This window comes from Cibotium barometz, chromosome 54 (genome assembly GCF_041138505.1).
Source record: "Cibotium barometz isolate CiBa-2024 chromosome 54, ASM4113850v1, whole genome shotgun sequence".
In the NCBI taxonomy this organism is placed as follows: domain Eukaryota; kingdom Viridiplantae; phylum Streptophyta; class Polypodiopsida; order Cyatheales; family Cibotiaceae; genus Cibotium; species Cibotium barometz.
In genome coordinates this window covers 20,258,275-20,280,587 of record NC_141099.1, presented here as the reverse complement: position 1 = coordinate 20,280,587, position 22,313 = coordinate 20,258,275, and the positions used below count along the sequence as shown (strand labels likewise).

The 22,313-nt window shown below is 46.1% G+C and overlaps 1 protein-coding gene across 1 annotated transcript in view; it reads left to right on the top strand.

Moving 5' to 3' along the window:
- LOC147607927 (rRNA biogenesis RRP36-like protein) overlaps positions 1-22,313 on the top strand; it is an 88,511-nt gene that overhangs the window by 39,165 nt on the left and 27,033 nt on the right. Inside the window, exon 4 of the mRNA XM_086789676.1 lies at positions 19,531-19,583. Coding sequence (XP_086645802.1) covers positions 19,531-19,583 — 53 coding nt within the window. The remainder of the gene's footprint in view (positions 1-19,530; positions 19,584-22,313) is intronic.

The following is a 22,313-nucleotide window of genomic DNA, read 5'->3' as shown; positions in this document are numbered from 1 at the left end:
ACAAACTCAATAGCTAGACTTTCTCAAATTTTCATAAAGGACACCTCAAGATTGAGTCAATTTCTTGTTGAATTTAGAATACAAAGTACAATGCAAATACATCACCCAAGTTTGGAACTCATGAGTACACTCAAACTTGCGAGAGATGCACATCATTTGAGCCCAGATCATCATAATCTAGGAAGTCGTCGGAGCCGCAATCCCCTGCTTTGCTGGAACTAGCTATCGGGTCGGGCGGTAAAGTGGATTGCTCCTCTGCCTCTGAACCTTTCTCATCCTCCTTTGACCAGTGCTTCCAAGATTGGGGGTTCTCACAACGCTCAAGAAGACGCAAATTGGCGCTCACAAAAATTAGATCATACGTCTTTTGAGTGCCGAGCCGGTTTCGCTTCTTTGAAATGTTGTGGCTAAATGAGCTCCATAGTTGCTCCAAACAAGAGGAATTGACCACGTGGCCCATAATGTTGATGGCCAACTGTTGCAACTCTGGAGTGTCTGCCCCTTAGTTCTCCCACCAAACACATGGATCAGTGGTAAAATGATGTGTCATAGCATTGGCTCTTCCGAACCTCCTCCTGCAAGCCCTGTAATTTGCGAGCTGATCCTTGATAGTTCTCTGCTTTGCAATGTTAGGCTCAAGTCTCTCCAAAACCACGTCCCATCCATCTGCCACCTTTGAATTTGTGTATTGATTGCCTGTTTGAAACTGGGGATTGACCATAAAACTTGCTGCATGCATTGGTGAATGGTACATATCCCTCTATCTTGGCATAGCTTCCTCAAAACTTGGTATTTCTGTTCATCTGGCTCGATGTGCTCCAATTTTTCCACCATCCTGTCCATCCCCTTGTAAATCTTTCCAATGCATGGCTGAAGTGAATCTGTCATCCTCAACAAGTGGATGATTGGCGTTCCCAAAGCTATGATGTGTCTCACCTGCTCCCACCAAGCAGGGCTCCCAATATGCGACACACATGCCTTCCCTACAGCAATTCTAGACAAAGCTCAAGTCTCTCCAAAACCACGTCCCATCCATCTGTCACCTTTGAATATGTGTATTGATTGCCTGTTTGAAACTAGGGATTGACCATAAAACTTGCTGCATGCATTAGTGAATGGTACATATCCCTCTATCCTGGCATAGCTTCCTTAAAACTTGGTATTTTTGTTTATCTGGCTCGATGTGCTCCAATTTTTCCACCATCTTGTCCATCCCCTTGTAAATCTTTCCAATGCATGGCTGAAGTGAATCTATCATCCTCAACAAGTGGATGATTGGCATTCCCAAAGCTATGATGTGTCTCACCAGCTTCCACCAAACAGGGTTCCCAATGTGCGAAGCACATGCCTTCCCTACTACAGCAGTTCCAGACAAAGCATGCCTCTCATACTCATCACTCACCATCAACTGCTTTAGGGCACTAGAACACTTGTTAAGGGATCCCAACAGGAGGAAGTTGTATCCGAAGTGAGTGTCTGAATACTTTCGCAATTCTCTAGATGACTTCTTCATGAACTCAGCCAGCAAGAAAGTGTGCCTGTAAATGAAGGATACAATCTGGGTGGCTTGCTCTATGATGGGAGCAATCCACTCCAACTTCCCAATGTCTTTGAGAAGATTGTTGAGGCAGTGTGCCATGCATACAGAAAATGTGATATGAAGAAACGTGTCGGTCAACAATCTGTCGGCTTCCTTGCTCATATTCTCTCCATCAGCTACAAACTGGATCACCTTCTCTTCACCCACCGCCTGTATGGCTTCTGACCACTCTTGGAAAAGTGCTTTTGCACTTTTCCCTGTCTCGGATGTATCATGTGATGAGATAAAGCAAGATTGCCCTCTTGAATAGGCAATGACACCATGAATGGATCTGGACTGAGGGTCACTCCACCCATTTGCAATAAGTGTGATGCCATTCCTATCCCAAGAGGACCTAACAATCTCTGTAGCTGCAACAACTGTGTCCTTCTCCTTCACTAGTAAGGTGGTTCTCAATGCCTGTGATGGAGGAGTGTACGTGGATCCATACTCTGCAATCTTGCGCACCATGTCCTTGAAATAGAAGCTACGAGCAGCCTGAAAGGCAATGGCATCATGGTAGAAGAAGCACACAACACTACCATCTACCTCCTCCTCCTTTGGGTCCCATCTACTCTGAAGTGTACTTTGCCTTGAGTGAACAATACCCCTCGCCCCCAGTGTCGGTGGTGGTGCTCCAAATGGACTTGCAGCGGGTCCAAAAATGATGGCATTCCACCAAATGAAGACCTAGTGGTTCTAGAGGTTTGTCCTGAAGTGCCCACATATGTGCAAGGATCTACTCCCATCCTTGCTCTCCGAGCTGATGAAGATGGCCATGTCGCTTCGTCTTTCCGACGAAGCTCCTCTTGTCACTCACTAGTGATGTTGGTACAGAACGCAATGTCCTGCCCATGTTGATGAAGCAGGTGCAACCGAATACGAGTTGCACTACCTGACTTAGTAAGGAGACAATATTGGCATGTCCACTTTTTCGCACCTCCTGTTTTGTAGGCACCCTCTGCCAGTACCTCATCCCACCAAGACCACTCCGTAGATTTGGACTTCTTTGAGGTGGACTGAGACTGATTCATGGAGGCACAAGTTACGACATGCGATTTTCTATATGGGATTATTGTCTTGATCCTCAGTTGTGGCAAGTGCCTCAGCATCAACTAGGGCCACAATAGGTGCTTCTAGAGGGTGCAGGTTCTTCCAAATGGGTGCTCGTCTTCGAGCGTGTCTTGGGATTCGTTGCAGTAGTAAAACACATGGGATGTGACCAGAGCTCCTTCGGACACTGAAGGACTATGGCACTATCGCTATGGTCACTTGTCATATGACACACTCTATGAGTTGTCTAGAGACCAATTGGTTGAAGGCATACCCCGCCTCAAACCGACAAAGGATGTCTGCCAACCATGTCAAATGGGTAAGCAGCATCGTTCTCTATTCCCACATCATGCTACTCATCGTGCTCATGGTATCCTCAAGTTGATTCACTTCGACTTGAGTGGGCAATCCGCAACCCCCTCCTTGAATAGGTCTCATAGTCATAGGAAACGGGGGAAACGGCCCCTTGAAACGGGAAACACCATTTCCCCAGTTGACAGTGTTAGAAACGCCTCGAAACGGCGGAAACGGGGCATGTGTGGACACCTCACAAGAAACGGCGAAAACGGCCACCCAGCACGTCATTTCCGGGTGAGGTCTCTGCCACGTGGCCAAAAAAGACAAAAAATAAAAATAGACGTTGGAAGTCCAAAAAAGGGACGAATTTTTTAAAAAATTGAGTGTTAAAAAAAACGGGAGGCTGCCCACCTCCTATCGTTTAAAAAAAAGTGTGCCTAGCCTGTCAAGAAAACGTGTGCCCAGCGTTAAAAAAACACGTTAAAAAAAACGAGAGATTGCCCTCTGCCCAGCTGTTACGACCCTATATTTTTTCTCTGGACAATATGCAGGTGGGCACGGGGACAGGATGGATAGTGTGAATGGCATTAGTTTGGAATTGAGAAGGAAACCCATGTGTGGACAACCCCAAGTGTGAAGGGGACAAAAGGGATTTTAAGTTAACCTTTGGTGGTTCAAAAATAATAATTTTTAGGGAGGATGCGCTTTTGCTATTGCTTTTAGTTTTTGTTTTTTGGAGAAAAGCGGGCTGAGGCGCCTCCTTATTGTTAAAAAGGGGAAGGGTGGTAGAGTCGACGTGTGGGGCGCTTCTTCTCCTTGGATGGCTGGTTGCCAGAGAGCACAAGCAACACCCATAACTGCAGGGCAGGGTGTTCCCTTGGTGAAAAGCAAGGCGGGCACAGGAGGACTGCTCGACTGGGCGCACAGGACTGCATGCTGAAATCTCTCTCTCACGCTCTTGTGAAGGGCGGGGCAGGAGACAAGCACACAGGCGACTGTTAGTTATCTCCTTGGGCACACAGTCGGGTTGCAGCATCTGTTACTGCTGTAGGAGACCGGCTGGTTTGCAGGAGGCGGACTGGCAGGGCAGAAGCGCACACGTGGGCTGGGCAGCAGGAAGTGTACGAAAGTTGACAGTCGGCAGGTTTTCCTCTCGCGCTATTTCTTTCTCTCTCTCTCTTGTGAGGAGGCGCAGGGCTGCAGGCGGCTTCAGGTGGTGCAGAACTGCCACAGGACTGAACAGGGATTTCACACGTTTCTCTCTCTCTCTCTCTCTCTCTCTCTCTCTCTCTCTCTCGGGTGAGCTCTTGGCAGCCCTGTTCTAGGAAAAGCATGTATTCTTCCTGAAGATCTGCGAAGCTGTTTTGAAGACCGGTTTCATCTCCTAACGAAGAGAGCAAGGGTACTATGAAAAGTGCCTTGGCTAGCAAGTGGTAGGACTTGGATCATGGGACACATCCAAGGTAGACTTGCAAGAGAGCAGGGGTGCCATGAGAGGTGCAGGCTAGTGAGTCTTGAGCCTCGTGTGTGTGCGAGGCCCTCGAGCACTTAGCTTGAAGGCTTTTTGAAGACAAAGATCAAGGGTTAAGACTTTGAAAAGGGCTCTTGATGAAGAAGACATGGGGTAAGGCTTGCTAAGCACTCATTTGGAAGACCCGAGTGAAACTACAAGGGATCCTGTTGGTGGAGGATTCTACAAGTTGTAATTTGTACTCAAATTTGATTAAATTAAAGAAATACCGCAAGGGGCGCCACTGCGATTTGGGGCCAATCGGTGTCCGTGTACTATTTGCAGGAGCACTCTAGCTCCCCTTGTTTGTTTTCCTTTTCCAGGCCCTCAAAGGTGTTGAAGTGTTTTGTGTGTGAGTGTTTGTTTCACCGCCCGTCAAGTTTCTGAAGGCCGGTTTCACCAGCGTAAGAAGAAAAAAATATCAAACGACGTGCATGCATTGGAAAAAAAAAGCCCCCAACGTGCTGATTTCCGTTTTGATTTAGGGAACGTTGCAGAAATGTAACGTTGGCATCCACATCGACTAGGTTCCATCAGCATATAAGCATGTAGTGCTTGTTTGTTCTATACTTGCACTTGTTTGTTATGTACTTGCACACAAGTTCCAAGAGCAGGTAGTCAAATCCTAAAGCTCAAGCACTTACCTCTCTCTCTCTCTCTCTCTCCCCCTCCCTCTCTGCTCTTCGTCCGTCTCTGCTCGCCCCCCTTCGCTTCTGCGCCGCCCTGCTCGGCCCGTTCACCCAGTCGCCCCCCCCCCCCCCCCCGTTCCAGTCTCTGCCCATTTCGCATTTCGCTCTTCGTCCGTCTCTGCTCGCCCCCCTTCGCTTCTGTGCCGCCCTGCTCGGCCCGTTCACCCAGTCGCCCCCCGGTACACATTACTTTAGATATCGAGGGTAGTTGATGGTACCATATGTTGAACTTGTGTTGTAGAAGAAGACACCTAGGAAGTGTTAGGCACATAAGGAATCAAAGGTACAAACAAACCTAACGTGGTCTCCAGCTGAGTTGATGATAGTGGATCTCCGGACGACCATGGTGATACCTGTCCTCCTTGAGAGAAAGAACCATACTGAAGTCCAGGCTGTCGGCTAGACTGCGTAACAGGGCTGTCCAGATTGTTGGGGTAAAGGCATAATGCCCACCCTTATAGTGTGTACAAGCCCATAAGTTATAGTACATAGTACACTTAGTACTTTTAATGTACTAAGTGCACTATGTGTACTAGTGCAATATACATGTGTGATAGGGGAGTCACACACTCATATCTTCATGAGTTGACTTATCCCCACAACTCTCTCTCTCTCTCTCTCTCTCCCTTGTTCTCTCTGTGTATGTCTCCCACATGAATTAACCTAACCCTAATTCTTCCTTCTCTCACACAACTGGTATCAGAGCACTGGTTTTGTTCTCGAGTGCTGAATCACTGGCTTGTAGGTGTTTCTTCTTCTATCACCTCTCTGACGCAGGCAGGCAGCAGCTCGACTCTCCCATTCAGCAGCCTGTGTGTGAAGAGGCCAGAAGCGAACCACAAGGAAGCAGTCGCGCAGGCAGGTGGGCGGAAGGAGAAGTTGGCGGGCAGCCACTTCTGCGCTGAATCACACGCAAGGCTGCTGGGCGTGAACGAGGACCCGTAGCGAGCCCCTATAGTCGCTAGTTTCGGTGAGCCGTGTAGCTCTGGCGGGCGGCGCTCAAGTTGGGTGACGTGGAGCGAAGGCAAGCTCGACACGCCTACATGGGCTATAGGTAGCCAACAGCTGAACGTTTCCGTGTAAGGTTTGCCACTGACATCACTGGCGATAGAGGGAGGGCTTCACATTTCTATGCGCGAGCTCCTGCACTGGTGAGGCGGATAGACCTGCGCTAGTAAGGCGGAGGTTCATTCCAGTCTACCCCTTCTGCGACCCCATAGAGGCTCTGCCATCGTCTTAGGGTGACATCGCTGCTAGAATTAGCGAGCCTTCGATCAAGGTTGAGATGACACTACAGAATCAGCATCAACATCAGCAAGTTTCGCCCCCCTCACCTGCACAGAACAGAAGCAGCATCATCACCCCCTTTTCCTGCAACAATAAAATTCAGCCTGCAAATTGAAGAAAAATCAGAAATTACAAGGTATTTTCCTGAATTTTTTTTTGGGATTTGCAATTGAGCAAGTACAATCAACAATTGAGCAGGTACAGGTGTCGAATTGCTCAATTTTTGAGCAAAATTGGCAAAATTGGGTGACATTGGTCACAATCAGGATCAATTTGCAGGAAATTGGTCACAATCAGGATCAATTTGCAGGAAATTGGATGTCGAAATTTGGGGCTTTTGATGTAATTGTGCAATTAAGCACTCATACATGCTGTATGATGTGAGAAATTGCACATTTGGGCAAAATTGCAGTGCAAATCAAGGGGTTTTTGTGCCGATTGGGTTGATTTGCATGTAGGCACTCGCATTTGATGCTTTGGGCAATGTGTTGATGCCTGACAAGCACTCAATGTGCCTGTAAATCAAGGGGGTTTCATGTATTTGATGTATATGTGGCCAGGGAGAAGCATTGTGAACACTCTGGATGCCTTCATGTGCGTCAATGTACCATGTATGATCAGAAATTGATCTTAAATAAAGGGGCTTTTCAAGTTCGTATGCTTGTTGAGCTTGGCAAAGCAGCAGGCAAGACATTTATGCCTTGAATCCTCAAAAATCAGCTTGCAATCAAGGGGCTTTTGCCCAATTTCTGTTCGGGACTGTTGTATGCAGTGTACAGGACTGTAAAAGTCTGATTTTCACTCATTTGGACAGCTAGGAGAGCATTAATTGCTACTGCACCTGTTCGTACAGATTTGGTACAGCTTTGTGCAAGTTTTGGCATGGCTGTACACTGATTTGAGTGAGGAAAAGGTTCAATTTCAGCTGCTGTACTTGCCGGTACAGGTTTGGTACATCATTTATGAGCAATTGGTACTGTTGTACAATACTTTGGAAGGGCAATAGAGCACATTTAAGGTGCTGTCCAAAATCTGCAGCAACCAGATTTTGGTGATTTCATCACATAAAGTGGGAGAAAAGTTGCATTCTTGCTTCCGCAGTGGGAGATAAAGCTTGGGAGAACAATTGTGAGCACTTTGTGTGCTTTTGGTGCAGTGTTTGCACACTTGCAGGGAGTCCGGCATTGACAGGTTGCATATTGCTATGGCAACCACAGGTGAGAGCTCTTCATTGCTTCACATCAAGAAGCTTGAAGGCTCACATAACTATGATATTTGGCAAACCCAGTGCTACAATGTGTTGCTCCAGAAGAAGCAGCACAAGCCTATCAAAGAAAGGGGTGTAATGCCCGCTTCTCTTACTGCTGAAGAGTGGGAAGATATGGATGAGCTGGCAAGATCTACTATCATGTTGTCGGTGTCAGACTCTTTACTTTTCAGCATTCGTGAAGAGAAGACAGCTTGGGGAATGTGGCAGAGATTGCAGGACTTGTATGCCCAACAAAGTGCCTCAAGCAAAGTGTATTGGTTGAAGAAACTCATAGGTCTTCAGATGAAGGAAGGGGCATCTATGACAGCCCATCTAAATGAGTTTAATGGTATTGTCAGCCAGGTCATTAATCAAAAGTTGGCAATGGACGATGAGTTCAAAGCCACTTTTCTCTTATGCACTTTGCCAGAGAGTTGGGACACATTCAGGACAGCCACTAGCAATTCGAATGCTATGCTGTCATATGCAGATGTTGAGGGTGCTCTCCTTCAAGAGGAGATGAACAAGAAAAACAACTTTGTTGGAAAGTCCAATGCAATGAATGCACGTGGGAGATCCCAGCAAAGGGGTAAAAGCCAAGAACGGGGAAGGAGCAAGTCTCGCTCCAAAAAGGACTTGGAATGCCATTATTGTGGCAAGAAGGGACACATTAAAAAGCAATGCTACAAATGGAAAAATGATCAAAAGGAAAAGGGAAAAGGCAAAGACAAAGAGAAAGATGAAGCCAAAGATGTAAAGCCAAAGGGCAAAAGTGGAGTCAAGATTGAAGAAATCAATGTGTCACATGCAGGTGGCAGTGAGGATGAGGTCCTATTTACTTCTTCACTTGATGCCCATTCACTTCTTACAGGTGGTCATGGTATGCACTCATGGATCATTGATTCAGGTGCCTCCTTTCATGTCACAGGTTGCAGAGACTTGTTTGTCAGGTATACTGCTGGCAATGAAGGAGTGGTTTATTTGGGTGATAACCATGCATGCAAGATTCTTGGCAGAGGTGATGTGAGGCTTGTGTTTTCAGATGGCTCACAGCTTATGCTCCATGATGTCAGGCATGTGCCTGAGATCAAGAAGAATCTGCTTTCTACTGGACATCTTGATAATGCTGATTATGTTACCACATTTGGTCGTGGAAAGTGGAAAATTAGTAAGGGCTCACTGGTTGTTGCCAGAGGCTCTAAAGTGGACACTCTTTACTTTATGCATGCAGGTGTTTGTCACCATGCTAATGTAAATGCAACCGAGCTGCCGGAAATCTCTATGTGGCATAGCCGGTTGGGACATATGAGTGTCAAAGGAATGGAGCAATTGACTCGTTTGGGTTACTTGCCTTCTCTAAAGTTTTCAAGTTTTCAGTTTTGTGAGCATTGTATCTATGGCAGGCAACTGCAGTGCCCCCACAAGAAAGCTCTTGGACAGAAAGATGCTCAGTTAGAGCTTGTGCATACAGATGTATGTGAGATGCCTCAGCTTTCTTTGGGAGGGGCAAAATACTTTGTGTCTTTTATTGATGATGCCACACGTAAGGTGTGGGTTTATCCTCTTCGTTTGAAGAATACATTCTCAGTGTTTCAGAAGTTTGTTGCTGTAGTTGAGAATCAAACTGGCAAAACACTGAAGGCTTTGCGTTCCGACAATGGTGGAGAGTATATGTCCAAACAGTTTCAGGACTTTTGTGATGCTAAAGGCATCAAGAGGGAGCTCTCTACTCCTTATGATCCTCCACAAAACGGGACAGCAGAGAGGATGAACAGGACCATTCAGGAGAAGGTCCGCCGTTCTATGTTGTCACATGCTACATTACCTCATGGTTTTTGGGCTGAAGCTGTTATGACAGCCGTTCACCTTATAAACAGGTCACCTAACACGAGGCTTGGTGGGAAAGTGCCAGAGGAAGTATGGACAGGGAAGCCTCCGTCATACAAGCACTTGAGAGTGTTTGGTTGCGTTGCGTACGTGCACATACGCAGGGAAATGCGCACCAAACTTGATCCTAAGTCTCACAAATACATATTCCTAGGATATGGTGACAGAGGTGAAATGGGGTATAGACTTTGGGATCCCGTGAATAGAAAGATTATACGCAGCAATGATGTCATTTTTGATGAAACATGCATGTATAAGGAGCCTGCAAGGCAACAGGAGCCTGGCAGAGTCATCTTTGATGATGATGGTCATCATGGACAACAACCAAGGGCTGTAAATCAGCCATTACAGCAGGAAAAGAAGCCCTTAAATGGTGCTGAAAATGGTCCAAATGGACAGCCAGAGATGGCAGAAAATATCCCTATGGATATACCACAGTTAGAGGAGATATCGGGCATGATTTTTCAGCCTTATGGCATGGAACAGGAGCGCCACCAATGGGTGATATGCAGGCTGGACAGCAACCTACAAATGATGGTCATTGGGTACGGAGGTCCACTAGACCCTCCAGAGCCCCTGACAGGTTTGTTCCAGGGGTTGACTACTTGATGCTCACTGACTGTGGGGAGCCCTCATGTTATAAGGAGGCTTTACAGAGGGCAGACAAAGCTCTATGGGAGCGTGCCATGAAGTGAGAGATGGATTCTCTGCACAAAAATGGAACATGGAAGTTGGTGCATTTGCCTGCAGGCAAGAAGGTTTTGCCATGCAAGTGGGTTTACAGGCTCAAAGCTACACCAGATGCAAAGCCAAGACACAAAGCCAGGTTAGTGGCTAAGGGCTTCAAGCAGGAATATGGTGTGGACTTTGATGAGATCTTCTCTCCAGTGGACCACACTTAGAGCTGTGTTAGCTTTGGTTGCGCATGATGATCTGGACTTGATTCAGATGGATGTGAAGACTGCTTTTCTTCACGGTGATCTCCATGAGGAGATATATATGCAGCAGCCAGAGGGTTATGCAGTAAGTGGAAAGGAGAAGCTTGTATGCAAGCTGAAAAAGAGTCTTTATGGGCTCAAACAGGCACCAAGGGAATGGTATCATAAATTTTGATACATTCATGAAATCTCAAAAATTCAGGAGAAGTGACATAGATCACTGCTTGTACACCAAGAAAGCTTTGGATGGCAGTCTATTGATCCTCATCTTGTATGTTGATTGCCGGGAAATCTCGTAAACAGATGGATGCCTTGAAGAAGAGGCTGCATGAAACCTTTGATATGAAGGATTTGGGTGATGCAAATCACATTTTGGGTATGCGGATACTTCGGGACAGAAATCAGCATGTGTTGTATTTGTCTCAGAAGGAATACATTGGCAAAGTCTTGCAGAGGTTCAATATGGACGGGGGGAAGAAGACTAGTACTCCTTTGCCTCCATATGTGAAACTCAGTGCTATGGACAGCCCACAGTCAGATAGTGGCAGGGCTGATATGGCCAAGATTCCGTATGCTTCTGCTTGTGGCAGTCTCATGTATGCCATGGTTGCTACTAGGCCGGACATTGCATTTGCAGTGGGAGTGGTTTCTAGATACATGGCCAACCCTGGCAAGAAGCATTGGGAAGCAGTGAAAGGTGTCATGAGATACCTGAAGGGCACACAGGATATGTGCATATGTTTTGGCAAACAGGATGCATTAGTGCATGGTTACACGGATTCGGATTATGCCGGTCATCCAGATAACCGGAAGTCTACTACCGGTTATGTGTTTACATTCACAGGAGGTGCTGTGTCATGGATATCCAGGATGCAGAAGTGCACTGCCTTATCTACTACAGAGGCCGAGTATATTGCAGCCACAGAGGCTTGCAAGGAGGCATTATGGCTATCTCGGTTAGTGGTTGATTTGGGCTATACAGGGGATATTCCATTGTTGCATTGTGACAGTCAGAGTGCCATCCAGTTGGCAAAGAACCCTGTCTTTCATGCAAAAACCAAGCATGTGGATGTGAAGTATCACTTCATCAGAGAGGTGATAGAGAACAAGCAAATTCAGCTTGTTAAGATTCATACGGATGACAACCCGGCTGATCTGTTGACAAAGAGTTTGCCTCCGGAGCGGTTTGCTCATTGCAGACACTTGATGGGCATTGGATGAGGCCAGTTTCAGCCTTGATATGGCCTTGTATATTATCATGTACATGCTGATTTTTTCTTTTCCTTTACTTAAGGACACTTTGCCTTTAAGTGGGAGGTTGTTGGGGTAAAGGCATAATGCCCACCCTTATAGTGTGTACAAGCCCATAAGTTATAGTACATAGTACACTTAGTACTTTTAATGTACTAAGTGCACTATGTGTACTAGTGCAATATACATGTGTGATAGGGGAGTCACACACTCATATCTTCATGAGTTGACTTATCCCCACAACTCTCTCTCTCTCTCTCTCTCTCTCTCCCTTGTTCTCTCTGTGTATGTCTCCCACATGAATTAACCTAACCCTAATTCTTCCTTCTCTCACACACAGATGAGGCTGGATACTAGGGTCCAGCTACCAGTACTGTCACACTAGCAATAGGCATGTATCCCCTCTGGAAGCGAAGTCTGATAAGCTCGGAGAGGAAGGTTGAGATGCTAGAGGTGTAGAGGGTAAGTAGGTGTAGATAGGCTGGTCATCTCCCAAAGAAAGACCTCGAACAAGGCTCTCCAATGAGAAAGAAATCCTGTCCTCCGTGTGGTCCAGATCTGAGTAAGGAGAATCAACATCTTATGACAAAGGCTGGTCCTCTGAAATCATGGGTAGACGATCCATGCTGTGTGCTCTCGAGGTCTTCAATCCCTTTGCTCATGATAGCTCTGATACCATGTGAGGGCAAAAGGATGAAAGGACCAGATGTTCGAGAGATCAGAGCAAATCAACACAGCATGAAATGGATGAATGAGTGTATGTATAATGGTGAATGAAATCCTGTACAAGAGGCCCTCTAATGTGAGGTGACTCCGAGTAGAAGACCGACGAAGAAGCAAAGACGAGGTCGGAGCTGAAGCACGATCGGTGATGAAGGCTCGCGTCGATGTGAGGCAAAGGCACTCTGTGAGGTGGTTAGTGTCGAATGAGCAGAGAGGGCTTCCGTCCCGATGTCGAATGATGATGATGAACAGAGAGGGCTGCTGTCCATACGATGTGAACCAATGAGCAGAGAGGGCTGCTGTCCCAACGATGTGTTGATGATGAAGCAGAGAGTTGGGCTGCTGTCCCAAGGTGAGCTGCAGGAGAAAAAACACAGATGTGATGGAGCAAAGAGTGGGCTCCTGTCCCAAGATGTGCTGCAGCAAAAAACGCTGGTATGGTGAAGACCCAGGCTGCTGCAGAGGTAGGCTGGCAGCAGCAGCAGAGGATCTGAAGTATGATGTGGTGATGATGAACGATGCTGCTGATGTTGCAGAGGTAGCGCTGGCAGCAGAGTCGATTTGATTATGTGTTGTGTTGTGCGGAATTATGAAGCTTTTGTATATATATGGTGTTGGGCTGCTGGTCGGCCCAAGGAGGACTGTCGGCCAGTAGCAAGACGAAGAAAACCATAACAAATCCCTTTTTTCGGCGGATAAAATACCAGATTTGGGTATATTTTCATACACTCTAAGGAGCAACTTATATAACTGCGAGCCAATGGCACCATGAGTTGGCACACTCGCCCACATTTGCATGACGCACATGCTTCCACATTCGCATGGCACACATGCTCCCACTGTCTTCGACAACACATGTGCTCACCACCAAAACTTGTGTTTCACATAGCAAGATACTGCAGAAGTCAGAAACCTATGCGCTTTTGGTTGTGCTGCCAGGTGTTCATGCTTTTCAGAACTCTTCTGCAGGCTTTTTCTGCATATAGCTGCAAAAAGCACAACACGATATGGGCTGACAACTGAGAGAAGAGGAGGGGAAAAAACCCTAGTGCATGCGCTCGACACAAAATTAGAGAGGAAAAAGTGTGCACTGTAGCGAATTGTGACATGCTGGTTGGCTTTTGTACAGCGCTGACTAATTCTCACCCTCCTTCAATTCGAGCACCTTGATCAACAGAGGCTAGGACTGCCCAAGATCATCTGATACCATATCAAAGTCATGCAGTAGCAGCACACACACCACCCCAGGGCATTGAGCAACGTCGGTGGCTCCCAGCCGTTGCTCCCCCCAAAAACACGGAGATATCTTTGACAAGGTGCCACCACACCCTACATACGGCTCTTCGACTTCCCATGCTCTCCCATATGGGATAATCCACCACAGCTTCTAGTCATGCGACAACCCGAGAGTAGCGATGCGAATTGCCACCTCCAACATATGGGTCACACCATCTCTATTGGTGGTGTGCAAATTGATCCAAATAAGGTTCGAAAGGTTTTGGAATGGCCAATTCCACGGACGATTAGGTAGGTGAAATCATTTCTTGGTTTCACGGGCTTTTTACGGAAGTTCATTGAGGCTTATGCCAAGATTGCTACCCCTTTGACTCGGCTTTTAAAGGGGGTGAGAAGCAAGAAGGGCAAGGAAGTCCTCCGATGTTTTGGAGTGACAAGCATGATCGATGTTTTAGAGCATTGAAGGAGCTAGTCACCTTAGTGCCTATGTTGCAGATTGTGGATCCTAGTAAACCTTTTGTGGTTGAAACAGATGCTAGTGATTATGCATACTTGATTGACCATACTACCTTTTTAAGACAAGCTAGGGGCTTGACTTAAATTATTATACAAGCAAGGGGTTTTATCCCACATGAATTACAATATAAAATGCTTGGGGGTGGTTTCCATTAATCAATTGCTAGGGGCTTGACTTAAATTAAATACAAGCAAGGGGTTTTATCCCACATGAATTACATAATAAAATGATTGGGGGTAGTTTCCATTAATCCATTGCTTGCTTGACAAACATGACTCTTTGCAACTAAGGTGCACACCTTGTTCTTGGGGATAATTAATATCCATGTGGTCACTTATGAAACTTGGACGAAGCTGTACACTTGTATCCAGCCATCGCAACATTGAAAACTTACAAGTAGGGTGGGAGACCCATAGCCTTTGAAAGTAAGAAGCATTCAGAGACACAGATGAGGTATCCTACCCAGGAAAAGGAGCTTCTGGCTATATCCATGCAATGAAAATTTGGAGGCACTATTTGTATGGGTCTTGATTTGTTGTCTGGACGGATCACCACTCGTTGAAGTATATTTGTGATCAGCCCGACTTGAGTGTCGAAAGGCTAGATGGGTTGACCTCATGCAGGAGTTCAACTTTGAGATCCGTTATTGTAAGGGGGCAACCAATTGGGTTGCTGATGCCCTTAGTAGGATCCCCGTGGTCAGTGCTATCTCTTTTGCAGAGATAACGACTGACTTCTACTCCGATGAGTGCTGCTAAGAGAAAGATACTTGAAAAGTATTCCATTAGAGGTGGATTACTGTTCAAGGATGCAAGGTTTGTGTGCCAAGTGATTTGGTGTTCCTTCAAGGTAATGTCGTTCTCCATCAATTGCTTCTTCAGTTGTAGGAGCTCCTTGGCAAAATGTTGAGCTTGCCGTTCAAAAGATTGAAGATAATCTGCCTTTAGAGCTTCAATTTGCGAGGTGAGCATCTTGCAGTTGTGTGAATGGGTAGCCATCCTTGATTAACCCTGTTAATTATGACCAAACGCAAGAGAGGACTTCCTCCACCACGATGGGAGGGAAATCTCCACTCTGATACCAACAACGGGAGGGCGGGCGAAAAAACGGGAACACCAAGCACAACAGGGCAGCCGGCCTACAGCAGCGAAAACACAACGAGCAAAGGGCGGAACAGGGTGGCCGGCCTATAGCAGCGAAAAAACAACGAGCAAAGGGCGTTGAGCACAACAAAAAAAAAAACGAGAAAAAATAATCTTTTTTTATCGTACCGTACCGGTCAGGTACGAAATGGTACGAACGAGTATGAAACGTTTAGCGAAACTGTCATGGAAAAAAAAACGTCCTAGATCTCGTACCGTACCTCTATTTCGTTTCGTACCAGTCTTTACGTCCCTGTGGTGCGGTACGCGTCCCGCAAACAACTATGCTCTAGCCTCTTAGCTCTTGGCAGCAACACTCCTCAAGGCTCAAGCAAGGCTCAAGCTCAAGCCTCAAGGCTCCTCAACTCTCAAGGCTCAAGTGGGAGGCTCATTGGCTCAACACTCCTCAAGGCTCAAGACTCAAGTGGGCATTGGGCAAGGCTCAAGCTCTCCTCAAGGCTCAAGTGGCATTGGGTAATTTGTAATTTCAAGTTGTCACTTGTAGTCTTGTTGCTCTCTGACACTCACCTCTTGCTCTAGCCTCTCCATTGGCAAGCGCACTACGCTGCACACACACACACACACACACACACTCACCTCTTGCTCTCCTACACTCTCTCTCCTACTTTCACCTCTTGCTTTAGCCTCTCCCCATTGGCAAGCGCGCGCACACACACACACACACACACTCACCTCTTGCAAGTTGCTTTAGCCTCTCCTACATCCCTCTCCTGCACTCACCTCCATTGCTCAAGCCTCCTTGGCACTTGCCTCCATGGCATCTTCATTGCGACCATCCCCGCACCTCGTTCCGGCGGTGCCAATATGAATAGAGGAAGGAGGACCGAAGGTTGGTTTTGGTGGGAAGAGGTCAACTCCGATCATCCTGGAAGTGGAGGAGGCTCTCGCCCATGGTCGTGCAAGCTATGTCCATATAGGCGACTGGGTGGGGCGGATAAAGTGAGAGCTCACCTCTTGCATGAGCCTGGTCATGAGGTCCGATTTTGTGATCAGGTCACACCGGAGATGAGAAGGAGGCTTCTTGAACGCGTTGCCGCACATGAGGCCTTGCTTTCAAGGAGGAGAGTGCCGCATGTGGCCGTGGATCCCGCAACACTAGTGAGGCCATCCCAAGGTTCGGCATCCCCATGTGCATCCACTTCATCAGCACTTGCGGCCGCATCACCCGCCCCACAAGAACGGGCCCCAACACCATCCTTCTCCATGCCGACCGCATCCACACACTCACGTCCTCAAAGTACTCTTGAGGGTAGTTGGGACCCCAAGAAGAAGGAAGAGGTGGATACGGCCATAGCCCGCTTCTTCTTTCACGACCACATTTCTTTCCATGCTGCCAGGTAATCAAGAATTAAGATGTCTAGCTTAAGATCTATCATTTTACAATGTTCCTCTTACAAGGTACTTGAACTTTGAACTTTGAAGTTGATCGGTTATTAAATTATTCATTTTTTGTGGATAGATCGGACTACTTCAAGGTCATTTTGAAGAAGATAGGGGAGTATGGTCCAAACTATACGCCCCCATCATCGGAGTCTTTGTGCACCACATTGCTAGAGAAGGAGAAGAGGCTTGTGGAGCAAGCAACAGAAAACACGAAGCCGCAATGGGCAAGGAATGGAGTGTCCCTGATAGCCGATGGATGGAGTGATACACGAAAGAGGTCATTCCATGGCCTTGTCGCATATTCCCGCGGTGAGATGTACTTCATCGCCTCACATGATGCTTCTGGGACCGGGAAGAGTGCTGATGTACTAGCAGCAGAGTGGGCTAGTGGCATAGAGATCATTGGCGCAGACCTAGTTGTGGGCTTTGTTGCTGATGGGGAGGCTTCAAACAGGGCAGCCGGAGATATCATCGAGAGCATGTACCCCAACATCACCGTGTCATTTTGCTTGACACATTGCTTAAATAATCTCTCGAAGGATATTGGGGACTTGCCATGGATCCGGCCTATCATCCAAGTGGGCAGCTAAATAGTGACATTTGTCACAAACCATCAGTTCCTACGCCATGAATTCTCCAAAAAATCCAGCCGTCATCAGCTCCTTAAATACTCAGATAATACGAGGTTTGCCTACAACTTCTTGATGCTCCACCGATTGAAAGAGTGTAGTGGTGCATTGAGATAGTTGTTCATTAGTGACGAGTTCACTTCTTCACCATTGGCTTCCACGGAGACAGGAGCTCTATGCAAGGAAAAAGCAGAGAGCCCTCATCTTTGGGAAAAAGTGAAGTGCATTGATGCTATGGTTCAACCTATTGTCCACTTGATGAGGCTTGTGGATGGTATGAAGCCATGCATCGACAAGGTATATGAGGCTATGGATAGCATGATAGAGAAGCTGAGGGATTTGGAGCCAGATGAGGACAGGTATGAGGAGATCCGTGCCCTATGTGTGTGTAGGTGGAACTCCTACTCCTCTCCTTTGCATGCAGCAGCCTATGTGGTGGACCTTGAGTTTCAGGGTAAAGGGCAAGAAAGTGACGCAGAGGTGAGCAAGCTATGGAGACTTGTCTCGACTCGACTTGTGCGTGACCCAAATGTTAGGTGGAAGATCCGTGACTAGTTGTCTAGGTATAGGAGCTTTCAGGGCTCTTATGGAGACATGGATGCACAGGATGATCGCTTCAAAGTTGGGGCTGCTTTGTGGTGGGAAGATTTTGGTTTGGATGGACCTGAGCTTCAGCATCTAGCCATCCGCATTCTTAGCCAGGCGGTGAGTTCCTCTTGCCTAGAGCAACTTTGGAGCTCATACAGTCACATTGCATCGAAGAAGAGGAACCGTCTTGGGGTGGAACGGGCAAATGATCTAGTCTTTGTGAGTTGAAACTTGTGAATGCTTTGCAAGATTGCAACTGCAAAGGCTGATGCATTTACCGAGTGGGAGATGTCTAAGGATGATGAGGAGTTGGAGGAGCAAGTGGAGGACATCTCTATGCAGCCTGCAGGCATTGTAGGGACCCATGATCGTGAGGCCAACACTTCACATGCCCCTTGAGGTTTTTTGACATTTGTACTACTCTAGTGATAGTCACTTTTTTGTATGCCACTTATGTGGTTAGGGCCTAGGCCTTTGCCCTTGTCTTTTGCTTTAGCCTTTGGCACCTGGGTCTTGGGTGCCCGATCTCCTTTTTTGTAACACCCATTTTTTTGCTAGTATGACTTAATATTGATGCTTTGGAAGTGTAAAGTGACTTTGTTTTAGTATTGTTAAGTTTCTTGAATGAGTGCTTACTTAAAATTGCATATTTTGTATGCTGTCCCCGGTTCCCAGGAATCCCCGTCCCCGTTCCCCGTTACGTCCCCGTTCCCCGTTCCCCGTCCCATGTTACTATGCAGCCCACACTTGCTTACAATATTGCGTGGGTCACTGCGTGCCCCACACTTTATTAAAAGTAGGGCGTCCCCTTTCTATCAAATGCACGGTGCCCGTGTCCGCCCCGGAATAAGTGTGTAATGTCCATACCTTGTCTAAATCTCCAAAGGATTTTTGGGCAAGGATTTAAACCTTGTTTTTATGTCCTGCAACACTTCCAAACACTAGTCAACAAACAGGGCATTCTCACAAGCTGACAGGTGGGTGTTTCCGGCCTGTTAGGGTTAGGCACATCAGCACAAGCAGTTACACAAATACAGTTCATTCAGCTAAGAAAATCAATTATACCAATCATACACTAATGCTTAATGTATTTTTAATGGAGTTGAAAATCTTCAGTTCTCCATGCTTGTATCTCAAGGTCCAGTCTCATTGGACACTACTGTTTAGAAAAAGAACACGACCAAATGGTGACATATTGCATGGGTTTAAAACTCTGACTAGGCACTAATCGCAATCAATCAATCATAAACATGCTTCTGCAAGCAGCAATGACTGTCAGGACCTGTGCCGTGAGTTACACTTTGCACAATGTAATATGGAATTAGTGCGTTATGTTAATGCTGTTTGGCATTATAATTGTGTAAAGTTAATGTAGTATAGTGTTATTGTTGTATATCAAGGGACAGTGTATCGGCCTTCAGGTTATGTCTCATGGCATGTTTAGCTTGTTTCTCACCAATGCCATTATGTTGTTGCTTCATATGTATTTGCACACAATATATGTGATTTTGTTTAATGACTTTGTTACAATACTGGTTGCTCACTGGACAGGTTGTTAGGGATCCCAGGTTCGAAACCTTATGTGGCAGCTATAATGAGTCCAAGTAAGGGGACACAAATCTTATCTCTAGGCTTATGGACTGTAATGAGTAGATTTTGGATGTGCTGCTTGTCATGTTTACCTTGGTGATGTATTATTGGTGACATATAGAATGATCTCTGTGATGTTCAATAATATATATCTAGCTGCTTGATGTAAGATTGGCTATACCTCATATGTGCTGCTAATTACATCTAGTTTATGATGTAAAGACATGTACAGTATTATATGGAGCTAATGTGCTCCTCTACTGATCTGCGCGCTCACTCTCTTCCGACTGATGGTCTCCTTTCTTTGGTCTGAATATGGGTTCTCCTTTATTTGCCAAAGAAATCTTAGATCCGTGTTTGCCTTGGCTCGCTGTGTACTTTGTGTCACCTTGTGGGCGATGAATGTACAATAATGCCTCATTGGTCTCTGTGCTGCTGCTAGTCTCCGAGAGTCCAGGGTGCCCTTGGTCCTAGTTTGGCTCTGACATGACATTCCCAGTGAATGTCCCTTGGTTCCAAGCTTTAGGGAGCCACAAAAATATTTTTTTTGTGATAATAGCTTGGATCCTTTTTATCCTTCTCCTTGGTGCATGTAACCATTTGGCTCCTTGACAACAAGGTATCCTTAAATAAATGCAAAGTGATGTCCAGTATTTGGGCTTTGCTGATATGATTAGTAGTCCTATGACATGGATTGATATTTCCAGAGGGATGAGAGCTTTACTGATATGATTAGTAGCACGTCTAGCAGTGCTATTGTGACTAGTAGACCTGGAGGTGTGACGAGTATGACTGGAAACACAGGAGCTCGGGGTCATCTAGTATGACTAGATCCCTGGGTGAGATACATGGCTTGAGAACGGGGGATTTCCAATGTATATTTGCATATGCACTTTAATTTATGTATGTGTGAAGATAAAGATTTATTAGATGAATAACTTGTTTTCGTGCCCTGCATGCTTGCGTATGTCCAGTTTTGTAGCGCTGGGGACCCCCATAACTACTAGCTATGAAACTGTGTGGATGCCTTTGCTTGTTGATTTGCGATTGGCTTTTTGCAGGCACCAAAATTGGCCGTTAAAAGGCTCAAAAACCATGTCTAAGGCTTAGTTACATTTTATAAGGTGGAATGTTCACACCTACACTAAAAATGGGTGTGAACACCCCAAGGGACACCAAACTTTTAAATCATTTGCGAAGGCTGGTGGTATTTTAGAATAAAATAAATAAAAAGGACATCAATGGCCATGTGGGTAACTTCTAGAGCCCTCACACACTCATGGTATGGTAGTCGACGTGGGGAAAAGAAGGGTGGCTGGCTGGCGAAGAACCAGGCACCGACCGACTCTTTCGCACACCGACTGGGAGAATTATTTGAAGCAGCCGGAAACATTCGAGACCACCTCTCTCTCTCCTGCAGTCGGCGAAGTGAAGCAAAAGGACACCTATCTCTCTCTCTCCTGCAGTCGGCGAACCGAAGCGAAAGGACTCCTCTTTCCCTCTCTCTCCTGCAGTCGGCGAACTGAAGCGAAAGGAGTCCTCTCTCTCTCTCTCTATCATAATGAGTGATAATAAAAGCTTAATGAGTTCATGGAGTGATGGAAGAGCTATGGTGGTTCAAGATAAGCCATGGTGGTCACATGAACAAAAGTGTAATTAACTAGTACTTAATCCAAGATTAAGAGAGCATAATGACAGCACAATAAGGAGCATTACATAGCATATAAAATTCGTGTTTTTCTCATTAGGAGGGCCACCATTTTATAGCCAAAGAGTACATGTTTGAATGACATCATTGCTTACATTTTATCAAGAGCATCCAAGGCCATCTCCCCCCACATGGCTCCCTAGAATATAGCCTCCATGGAATCTTCTGAAACTCGCCTACTTCAAGTGGGGTTTGACCCTTACATTCACCTGGATTCTCTTCACATTACATGGTCCTTTTACATTTTATTGAGTGCTTTAACCTTAGACCATGACATTGATCATAAATTCCAACATATTCCAATACCCTCCCTTGATCATGGCATGGTATATTGCCCTCCCTTGATCCAAACATTACATGAAAGAAAAAGCTTAACTCATAAGGAGTATAGCTCTACAGTACATAAAAGAAATTAGCATCGCTCATAGGGAGCATAGCTTCTACATTGCGAAAAGAAAATGACATGACATGAAAAACATTCCTCTCCCATACCCCATTATCATCATAGCATCATCATCATCATATCCATGGGCATCATCATCATCTGTCATCATTTGTTGGTCATGGAGACCCAACTCCCCATCAATCCCCCCTTGAGGGCTACATGGCCTACTGAGAGATATTGTGAGCATCATAAAAACACATAACCTACATCATCGGTGGTTAGAGGTGTCCATACATAAACATTTGGGTAAGAGAGGGCATAAACATTGTTGGCTTTAGAAAGCCCATTCTGCATCTACCTCTGCATCAAAGGAGGTAGTAACATTGTTGCATGCTTGGATTGCTTCTGCGGAATCATTCGAAGTGCTTACCATATTTGCCTGGTTGGTGTAACATTTGTCGGCGAGGTGACCTGGCTTTCCACATTTGGTGCATATTCGCTTTGGCTTGTCTTTATGGTAGCAATTCTTGGCAAGGTGTCCTGTCCTTCCACAATGTGTACATTGGAGTGATTTGCCGTTTTGCTTTTGAACAAGGTATGCCTGGTTTGAGACAAGATCAATGACTCTACCTTTCAGCTTCTTCTCTTCTT